A 10,949-nucleotide genomic window follows, 5' to 3' on the forward strand; every position below is an offset into this window, starting at 1 on the left:
CTTTATCGCTTTTCTCTTCTAGGGTTTCTTTTTCAGTTTTACTCTTTGTTTGTTTGTTTGTTTTTTTTTTCACAATAGCAGTTTTCCTCGTAAGTGAATTTCCACACATAGGGATCCAAAGAGCCACAGAAAGAAACAAACAAAAAATTGTGAGAACTCATGCCTGTCTCATCGAAAAAAAGAAAAAAAAAAGGATTAAGACAACCAAAAAAAGCAAAAAAGCTGTGGTTAATGTCATTTTTTAGCCTACTTCAAATGGAGAGCCTGGTTGGGCTTCCTGTTCATTCTTTTCTTCTCCCTTTTTTTAAGTTTAGATTTAAGATTTCATAAATCAAAGTTATTTCTGGGTTTTTTCTTACATATGTTTTTTTTAAAATAATACTGAAAAACACTAAGATCTATTTGAGCAGAAATATTTCCTGTACCATTTTTAGTCTGGCATTTTAATGAAAACCAAATGAAAATCATATTTCTCTAAAGAAAGAATTATTATACCTATTACCACTTCTAGATGTAAGCTGCAAGCTATAACCTTTCCTTTTATACACTACAAAAAAAAAATTTTACTATGAAAAGGATATTCACAGTGATGAACACTACTTAAGCAATAGTGAAAATAAGGCCTTAACTTTAAAGTTCATGCCTTTAAGGGATTTGAACCTATAACCTCTGAAATACCACTGCAGTGCTCTACCAACTGAGCTAACAAGCCAACTCAGAGCTAGTCATTATGTTGGTTCGAAATAAAGAAGGTCTACAAGATGATCTAGAATGTATGGATATTTCAAAAGTGACAATTAAATATTTTCTTCAAAACAAATAAACAGAGGCATAATGCTATCTTCAGGCTTCTTATTAACATTTCATGATCTTATTACTTCTTTGTAAATACCCAAAATGACAATAAATAATTGGTAAGCTAAGTAGTCTGATTGTCAAGGTAGGAGTACTGTAGTCCCTAAAAGGATTGTTGCTAGCAATAATGATGGATACTTCTACAACCTGAGAGGTCATCAATCATTAGATTCATCTAAAAGAATTAACAATAAATAATCATCTGGATTACAAAAGCTGTTTTCCAGACTATAAAATTAGTCTTCTATTCTAAAACCATATCAAGCAAAGCTTCTGAGAACATTTAATTTAAACTAGGAAATCATCAGGTGGAAGAAGTTCAGGTATTTCGTTAAAACCTGGTATCAAAAACTTCCACAAATTCTCTCTACGATATAGTAGAAGTTTACGAAACAACAATTTCTTTCTTTGCAAGCACCTCTCTAATAAAATGTTCGTAAACCATTCTTTACAAGTTAAATTTTGACAGGTCTTTAAAAAGTCGATCATGGACATGTCTACAATGAGAAGAAAAGTGTGAAAGCAACACATCATCAAGATAAAGGTAAAGAGGAAGCTCACAACAAGGAACATTACGGCATAGTCTCCCAGTTCACCGCAAATTCCAACTTTGTAGGAAGGTGAATCAGAAGGGTAATCTAGCATGCAAACCACAAACGGCGTATAAGTAGAGTACGCAGCGAACAAAAGCCCTAAGAAACAGTACACCAGGAACAGGTAAAAGTGAGCGTAGTTATTCAGTCCAACGCAGTTATTAGTAAACGGACAATGATGCGACATAGACATCACACAAGAGTTGCATGAACTACAGTGATGAGTCCCTTTGTCACGCACACGAGTACACTTTGTACAAAACTTTAACGATTCCAGATGGATATCTGTGTCTTCTTCGAGCTCTTGTCGTGTTTCTGGATAGCCTGGTGAAACAATCATCGCCGCCAAGTAATTGAATACCATATTAAGCCAAAGATAGCAAGCGATGACGATGTAGCCCACACCTTTGAAAGACGAGTAGGGGTTATCAACTTCTACGGGCAAACTCTTTAAGAAGAAGAACCAAATTGCAGAAGCAAATATAAAAAGAACAGGTGTAATCTGCAATCCTTTTAGAAGCCTATACAGCCAAGTTTTTCTTGATCCACGAGGGAATAGAGTTTGTAAACTGCTGATGATAAAAACGCCCTGAATAAGTCCAACAGACAAGATCATAATCCAAACAAATGCCATCTTGGCCAAGATCACGCGAGTGAAACTGGGAACGAGTTTATTTCCTGGTTAACGTCTTCGTTTATTCGTTTAGAGATCAACATGGCGTTCGTTGTGATTGCACTGAGCGCAAGTATGGCTGTCGTTGTTGTAGGCGCTTTCATCTTCCAGATCCTTCCAAGGCTGTTTCCAAAACTTAAGACATTATTACCCTCGCAAGCTACGATCAGCTACCTGCAGATTGTGCCCATAAGCTTTATTTTTCCAACTCTTATGTGGCTGTTCTTCTCAATTTACGTCCACGCTCACGTTCCCGGGGACGCATTCTCCTCGTTGCTAGGGTGGTGGCACACCTTTTTCACATGTTACATGATGACTAACGCTGTTTTCTATTACTACATGACTGTCTTCGTTTGCCCGGGGTATCCTCAACACCAGGACGCCTACACTCGAGACAGATGTTTCGTGAAAAGCTACCAAATTTGTGTCAAGTGTCGACGGGTTCGAAATGCTGGAACTCATCACTGCAGCTGGTGTCACACTTGCGTCGAGATGATGTGTCACCATTGTCCTTTCACTAACAACTGCATCGGCCGCCGGAATTACATCTACTATTACACGTTCTTGGCATATGCGTTCTTTGGTTTGTCGTATGCAAGTTACCTTGCCTACTTTCCGTTTTCGAATTGTCTCTCTGGATATGCTCTGAAGAAATTCAAAGAGACTCTGCTTAGCATGCCTCACTTGAGTGTCCTCAATCGCTATTCACCTCGTTCTCAATCAGTGAAATCGATGTGGGATACTTTTAACAGTATGGAAGTTGGCGAAGGCTGTGAAGAAATTCAGGATTACGCCGTCTTGTTTGCCCCCACAGTTGCAATCACCGTATTCCTTGGAGCATTATTTTTCTTCCAGTCGTTCCTTCTCCTCGCAGACATGTCGATAGTCGATTTCTACGACTCTCTCTCCAAGGCCTCTTCATTTCAAGAGCTTCTTCGAATTTGGTATGTCAGCATTTTCAAGCGAAAGAAGTATCGTTTTATGCAGTTGATCCAGAACAAAAAAAGTCAATGGTGGAGATTTTTCGTCCCTTGCCCCACCGATGTGGAGAATGACTTACCTCCCAAGGACTTGTAAAGGATGGATTTTGTCAAAGGGAAGGGGAACTCTCTCAAACTGAATGCAATCAACAAAAAATCATGGGATAGAGAGGGATCATTATGAAAGTAGTTGTTTTCTTTTTCATTTTAACTGAAAGGGAAGTTTGTTCCTTCTCCCTACACCCTACATGTAGATGTATGCATTTTCAATTCTCACTGAACCCCTTAACTCAATGATCTAATCATTAATTCTCCCCATTTTCTTCCACACATTTACTTGTGAATTAGTTACAAGGATTTGTTATTAGGTTCAGAAAATAACTTACACCTGATAAATTTGAGCATTCTCATTACCTGTTTGCTGGATAATGAATGGATATTATAGGGAGAAGTTACATGTTGATCAATTCTGAGAGTTAAAGGGTTAAGTAACACATCTCTTTTTCAGGTTATTTTCCTCATCAATTGATCTCCAAGCTGTCTTGCATTAAATTGTTTTCACTAATATCATCAGATCAGAAAGATTTTTAGTGCAGCCATGTCAGGAAATAGACTTTCATTCATGAGATCCTATGGATTAATTAGATGGAATTGATACACCCTGACTTGGACCAGGATCTCCTTTTGTTTCCTCGTGTTCTCTGTAGCACCGTAACCTCTTTCAAGATGGGGAAACCATTTCAGAAAATCAAAGTTTTGTTTAATGGACTGGTGGAATTAACTTATCTCAAGTCCTGGACCAACATTGCTTCACTCTTTGTCTCTTTTTTGTCTTGATGTAACCTTGCAACTTTTTTCAGAATACAGGATGAGAGAAAGGCTAAGTATACTGCTTGTCATCTTGTAAGCATGCAAGTCATTGGTTTTTGTCTCTCTCAAGGTTTCCAGGATTAATATTTTTGCTTTAAAGTTATCTTTAAGTGTTGACTGCAAAGTAAATGGTACTTCTTGCTGTTCTGGTTTTCTGGAAAGTTGATAATTAAGGCAATCGCCTAATGCATCTATTTGGCTGTTGTATTTAAGTCTCCTATATAGTTGTATTTTTGTAACTCATTCTTGTCTCCAGCCTGTCTTGCTTATTTAAGGCTTGATAGTATATTCTGTCATAACCTTTTAGAGGATATTTTTATTTTGAAACAGTACTGAAGCTCCCTCAGATGTCAAGAAAGATTAGAATAGTTTGCTGCCCTTTGAAAAAATAAGTTAAAACTCTTTATCTAGAGGTCAAACTTAGATCAGTGTAATGCAATCCTTGGAATAAGGTAGTTTTTCTCCCCTTTTGGCAGGGAGGGATGATGGAGTTGAATGACATCTTGTTGAACTAAATAATCAAAATTATTGCACTGTTTTTGCAAGTTCTATGCTTGAAATAGAAATCGAAATTGAAAGTTTTACAAAATATTGTTTAATATGTTATTTATTGCACATGAATTTGTGTTTAAAGCATATGAGAAGTGTGGTATAACAGAAAGGTTTAACAAAGATGCTGTTTATATCATAACACTTCCTATGAAATGTTTGTTTTCCTAAGTTATCACAAATTTTAAGTGTTGTAGAATTTATGCAGTAACTCTTGTAAGGAAGGTTTACTGGGTATCTTTAAATTAAATTATGCTGTGTGAAAAAGCACTTAGTAAATAAATCATTCACTTTATGTGTGACATTGGGCTCAGTATTCGTTCTCTTCTTTCAAAGATCAGTCATTTTCAATAGGATTATGGAGAAATTTCCTATTCAGCCAGGGGTTTCAATAAAGTTTTCCATAAGTAGCTGTTGATAGTGAGAGGCTGTTCTGCAAGGTGAAAATCAAAGAGAGCCTGCTCACAGGCTAAACAGGGTGAGAGGTCATATGGGTGATGGTCCATGCAGCTTCACTTCGACTCTTTATGATAAGAAATATGGTTGCCAGCTGTTTCATACCCATGGTAATTTCATACCCAGTCAATTTGTACCCAGCTTGGTTGTTTCGTACCCAAACTAATAAAGTATTTTTTCTATGTTGACAATTGGAGAACAAAACATCACACTTACACAAGCTGTTATTTTCAAAAAAAAGTCACTAGTGTAAACAATGGACTTTTTTTTTTAAAATATCACACTCCTTTTATGCAGTAATTTTTAAATTTGTCAAGATCACATGTATACATAACATATTTTTTGTTTGTATCTTACTCACTTACCTCTACTGAATTGTGCGTATGGTGTTTTGAATAAATATATGAATCAATCAGCAGCTTGGATACGAACAAACTCAAACTTGGGTATGAAACAACTGAGTACAAAATGACCAGATACCTCAAATATCACTTCAAAATTCATATTTTCACAACTATCCACCTTAAATCTCAGGCTCTAGCAGCAAACATTTCAATTCCATTTGAAAGGCATAACCCATCTCATAAAAAAAATTGGTCTTAAGATGTAGAAAAGAAGAAAGAAATGTACCCGCAGAAAATACTTTACATCCATAGTTGTTCCCATAAATACGACATCCACAAATGATCAACTTTTGTCAGTACACAAGCAGCAACAGAACCATGTCAATGTTAAACTGTTGACAGTTGTTTCATTGGTACACAAATAAAGTTGTCAAATTATTCATATTCAGATGTTCTGAGCCAAACATGGTTTAAGTTTTACGTCCAAGTGTTATGTACCCCTAGGATCATGATATTTAATTATGCATACATGAAATAGCTCAAACATTACTACCTACAACACAATAAATGCATCAAATGACACAAATACTTCTACAATGATAAGGAAATTTTTTACCAATACTCCTATATTATCATTAAAGGAAAATGATACTGTCATGTAAACCTTGCAGCTTACATATGGTGCAATTAAATTGCTGTACATATGTAAAAAGTCTCACAACAAATGACTGGCAAATTAACAAATGTTATCCATCCAATTTTACTTCATCACTGAAGACCATGCAACTCCTCCAGTCAAAGTTTCTTGATGGAATAACACTATCACTTAAAAGCTGTTGGCATATCACAAATTTAAGAGTGCAAATTGCTGACACATTCTTGTCTTTACATAGTACCAAATTGAGTACAGACTGGTGTGTACATGGTAAAAGGACCTATTTTACAATTTATTTCTCAAAGAAATATTTAGTTCAAATTTTTCTTGTTTATTGCTTAGTGTCTTTGTTAATTGTTTCCATTCCTTAACATCTTGCTTCTCTTTGGTTTATTTTTGCCCCAACAAAAATATTATCCTCAGATTTACTCAGTTTCAAGACAGTTCCTATATAATTTACAAAATACAACAACAATGGCTACAACGACTAAAATTGAAATGAAGTACCAGTAAATCTCTCAGGAATGATCAAAGGGAAATTTCTCCCTGTAATGTTGATATCCCTTCAAGCAGAAAGGTATTGGGGGTTATAGCTTGACAGACACCAAATTCTCAGAGCTCAACTTACAATAAGTTTATAGCAAACAGAGCAAAGAATCATTAATTAGATCTCATGAGTGATTGTGATGTTCCTTATTTGTTCAAGTAAAAAAGGTGTGAATACTGCTGCAGTATATTGTCAGCTAGTGCAATCCTCTAAACCATATTTTCTGCTGAGAATGTTCACTGTTTGATCATAGGCACTAGAAAGAAACAAAAATAGCTCTCTAAGGTTAAAATGTCCAATAGATAGTAAAATGAACTTTTCATTAACTTTTTTACCTCTTAGAGTGACTAGTGTCTTATTTCTCCCTAGAATATCACCCCTGAATCAAACATGAAGGTCACAAGAATAAACAAAATGACCACCAACTAAAGAAGCTCTTGATTGCCAAACAAATTCTCCTTGTCAGCACATTAGGAAATATATAGAGCACAGTATGGAGAATATGCATACTGATGTTAGGGTGTAACGGGTTAAGGATAAAATGGTTGTTATTTTGCAACCCCTTGACAATAATTTCGTGGAAAAGGTTGTGGTTATTCATCGTGGTGAATAACAATAAAAGCTAAGTTTTTCGTTTGTCTCATGATGTAGTCACGTGTGATTTTACCCTTGACAATAGCTTGCATGGTAGCTCTGTACACTCAAATTAAATTAGTTTACTGATATGTTGAAATCAGGGAAACACAGTTGCAATAGATATTTAAAGCATGACTGTCACCAGCAAAGCAGTAATCAGAGATTCAAGTTTCTGTTCCATTACCTGCCTTCTCTGATGATAGAAAACTTGCCATGAACTGACAAATTAACAACAGTTGAACCTTTGCGACACTGCTCAGTCAATCCTAACACTCCACCATCAAGAATTAAATCTAGTTTTGGCCAAATTTCTTTAAATTCCTGAAACAAACAGGTTTCAAAAATTAAGTACTCCCAAGAGTGACCAAGACAGAATTTGTCCTTAAAACAACCATACAATATCAAGAAGACAAGAAATTAGATTTTTTAAAAAAATTGTCCTGATAGGGATTATTAGTTGATCCAATACCAAATTCCCTGAACTAGCAACATGACAGTTGTATGACAGACAGTAAGGATAATCACTAATGATTTCTGGGAGTGAGAGGGTTGTTGGTTTTCTATACAAGGAAACATATGAATGATAAAATTATCAAACTACTAATTCTGATTGTAGCTTTTACTGATTTTCTTTCCCAGCCCAGCCAACTTTACATTGGTTGGGCTGAGTTGCCCAAATACCAATTATCCTTTTTCTTGGGTTACTTGTATGGCCATAACATTTTTCAAGTGGTAAAACCTGGATTAGCACTTATCACATTTTTAACTTCTTGGGCAAGCCCTGTGCATGGAATTACCATACCTCAATTTTCAAACTGCTTTGTCCCACAGTGCTCACATTTGCGCTGGTCAAAGCAAGTGGTTCTTCACATGCTAAACTCAATTGTCGCACAAAATCATGATCAGGAATTCTGATTCCAACAAGTCTTGTTGTTGGATTTAAACCAGGATTTAATTGATCAGTCCTTTCAAATACTAATGTCACAGGCCCAGGAAGCAAGTCTTGAAGAATTTCTTTACTCACAGTCACTTTTCCCCATCTAAAAATCCAAAAGAAATGAAGTAAACTGCTATGTGATAATGGGAATAACAAAATTCAGCTACAGAAAGCAAGGATTTCAGATGCAATGCTGATCAGCTATCTGAGATCTTTTAGTCACAGCCTGTATACAGCAATCCTTGAGGACAGCCATGTTAACATTCTGTAACTAAGGAATTCACCTCTACTAGAAAGATCATTGAATTCTTCTAGAAAGACCCCTGGATATTTGGTAACTGAGCTTGCTATAGAGGGAAATAGGTATTTTTGCTAAAAACAATTTTTGTAGTTAGTGTCTGTCAAATAAAGTGCATTCATAAAAAACATTTCCTGTGGCTGGGGCTAAACCAGATCAACTTAACCTCATGTGAACATAAAAATCCCTGGTTTCCCAGCTGCAAAATTACTTTAGCAACCTTTTTTATCTTGCCAGTAAACAATAAACAAGTGTTGACAAGAAGAGTAAGACTGCATCTGAAATAATGACCTGCATTGTATATAAAAAAGACTGTGGGCAATCAACAAGTAGTTCAATCAATAAGTATAAGAAAAAAAGCTTCCATTTTTCTTTGGTTGTCAAATTCTGTGAATTTTTCTGGAACATAGTTGTTGTTTTCCACCACCTCTGATTCAGAGGTTGCTTTTAAAATCATGCAGATGCAGTCATACAGTCACAGCATTAACTGCTTTGTTCTTTAAAAGACAAATAATTTTCAGTTATCTGGCATGATTTCACTGATTTAGATTTAGTGAAAAGTGATATCTTAGAACTTCTGGAGCACCCCATGATCTTTACAAACCCTGTCAAACAATTAATCAATTAATCAAACAATCAGTCACTCAATCAATCAATTATTGTAAGAGGGATCCTGATTCCCTGTGCTTTAAACAGTACTTCCACTGCACAAATTTAAAAGGGGAAACCTTAAATCTCACTTTTCTTTGCCTTTTCATAAAATCCATGCATCATGCATCAATTTTGGGCTTAAACCCTTTGCTGCCCTCAGAAAATATCAACTTCCTTGAATCATCCAATTGTTTAATTCCTACCCACAGGACAAATCTACTGGTCCCCAGTACAATGTGCTGAAACTCCTGAATTTTTTTAGGGATGGCTGTGCTTAGATTAACTTTTTTAAAGCACTCTGTAATCAAAGGCATCATTTTAGCAGCTCAGGGTCATAGGAAATGACAGATAGTCCATCAGTAGATCTTACTTATATACATCTTCCAAGTTCCCAACACATATTGCAACTGGCTTCTCTTCATGTCGCCTCTTGATTTCATACAACTTAGTGACTGCTTCAGTGGACTGCGCCAAGGCTGCTACCCCATAGATGGTATCAGTTGGAATAGCAATCACATTACCACTCTTAAGTGACTTGACAGAAGCGTTGATGGTACTTTCGAGATTTGGAGCATTGTCTACAACAAAAATTTCATAACTAAGCCGAATTGAAAAGATCATTTTCTAGATAAATTTTAGGCTGTTTTATTGTTTCTTACAATTTCGGTGACGTTAAGGAAGAAAGAAGTGTGTTTCTCTGATATCAACTACGTACAATACTTTACAAACATTCTTCATAAGCTCACCTTCACGCCCGGCAACTTCAGGTCGCTTTTCGATTGCTGTGAGAGAAATTTTTACAATTTTTGCCGACGTATTCATGATGAAAAGTCGCAAGTCGAGAACTTTAAGTCCTCTTTTCCACAAAAATATGCACTGAATTTGGAAAACACTAACAGACTTGGAATGGTACCACTACGAAGTTAGCTGCACGTGTCTGCCATATATGTATCCGATGTTGTGTGTTAGGAAGCTGGAAACCAGAGCAGTACCCAGGCCTCCTCTGTCGCTTTATCACGGGCTCCACCGCCTTCCGCGTCCCTTCTACCTTAAAGTTTGTTGAGACGTTTCTTATCCTCTTGGTTGGTTTTCATGATTAAGAATACTTTATATTTTTGTTGACCTCTGATTGCACCTTAAAGATTGATGGATCGAGTCTGTAGATCTCGTTCCTGGTTTGTGTCTGACAAATTAAGTTCTTTATTGGAAAAAAATCAATCCGGTATTGTTGAATGACTTTTGCATACAAGTGTACAGAGATCAATACAAGTAATCTAAGAGTGGCATAAAACGGAGCGAAGCGCAGAAAAATGTTGGTGCAAAACTTACAACAACTTGCGATCGTGATAATAAATTACCTTATACGACTTAGACCGCCTAGTTTATTCCAATCGGGATAGTTTTGCCTATCATACCAACATGTTTTGTTTTCCTGCCTTATTATTCTCCAATTCCATATCTATGTGTACAAGTAGGAATTACAATGCCTCCTCCTCAGGTTCCCGGCCTCTGGACCAGAAACTCTGCGGGAGCAATAGCGAGCGTACTTACCATCTCATTTTTTCAGCACCACCCCGATACAACTCTCGGGCTACTTTCTACTCCCTAGTGAGTCATAGAGTTACGAGGGTGAAGGCTAGGAGAGGGGAGGGTGGGTAAGGAGAGGTAGCTCAAGTACATAAAGTTGGCCAGGCTGACAATTTTATTCATATAGTATTAATATGTCTTCAACAGTACATTTTCATTAGACTTCATTTCAATTATTACTTCTTGTGTTCCATTTTAATTATACTTAATGCTAAAAAACATTCAATTAACTTTAGTAAATCCTGGTTTAATATTGGAACTACGCTTTGAGCTTGTTGAACAAAACCACCTCTTAAATGATTGCCTTCCCTTCTATTG

General features: G+C 36.3%; 3 protein-coding genes across 3 annotated transcripts; 1 reads left to right on the forward strand and 2 right to left on the reverse strand.

The window, feature by feature from the left end:
* Window positions 1–441: 441 nt before the first annotated feature.
* On the reverse strand, window positions 442–2,107 carry LOC131779912 (palmitoyltransferase ZDHHC20-like). The gene has a single exon (XM_059096514.2). The coding sequence runs from the start codon at window positions 2,080–2,082 to the stop codon at window positions 1,144–1,146; it is 939 nt and encodes a 312-aa protein (XP_058952497.2). The 5' UTR covers window positions 2,083–2,107; the 3' UTR covers window positions 442–1,143.
* Window positions 2,108–2,136: 29 nt separating this feature from the next.
* Window positions 2,137–4,602, forward strand: LOC131779911 (putative ZDHHC-type palmitoyltransferase 8). Its single transcript, XM_059096512.2, has one exon. The coding sequence runs from the start codon at window positions 2,164–2,166 to the stop codon at window positions 3,196–3,198; it is 1,035 nt and encodes a 344-aa protein (XP_058952495.2). The 5' UTR covers window positions 2,137–2,163; the 3' UTR covers window positions 3,199–4,602.
* LOC131779898 (threonylcarbamoyl-AMP synthase-like) lies at window positions 4,561–9,993 on the reverse strand. Its single transcript, XM_059096498.2, has 5 exons — window positions 9,791–9,993; window positions 9,415–9,622; window positions 7,961–8,198; window positions 7,343–7,479; window positions 4,561–6,778 (listed from the first exon to the last, which is right to left on the reverse strand). The coding sequence occupies exons 1-5, from the start codon at window positions 9,864–9,866 to the stop codon at window positions 6,715–6,717; spliced, it is 723 nt and encodes a 240-aa protein (XP_058952481.2). The 5' UTR covers window positions 9,867–9,993; the 3' UTR covers window positions 4,561–6,714.
* Window positions 9,994–10,949: the final 956 nt, after the last annotated feature.

The sequence above is a fragment of the Pocillopora verrucosa genome, chromosome 9 (genome assembly GCF_036669915.1).
Source record: "Pocillopora verrucosa isolate sample1 chromosome 9, ASM3666991v2, whole genome shotgun sequence".
NCBI lineage: Eukaryota > Metazoa > Cnidaria > Anthozoa > Scleractinia > Pocilloporidae > Pocillopora > Pocillopora verrucosa.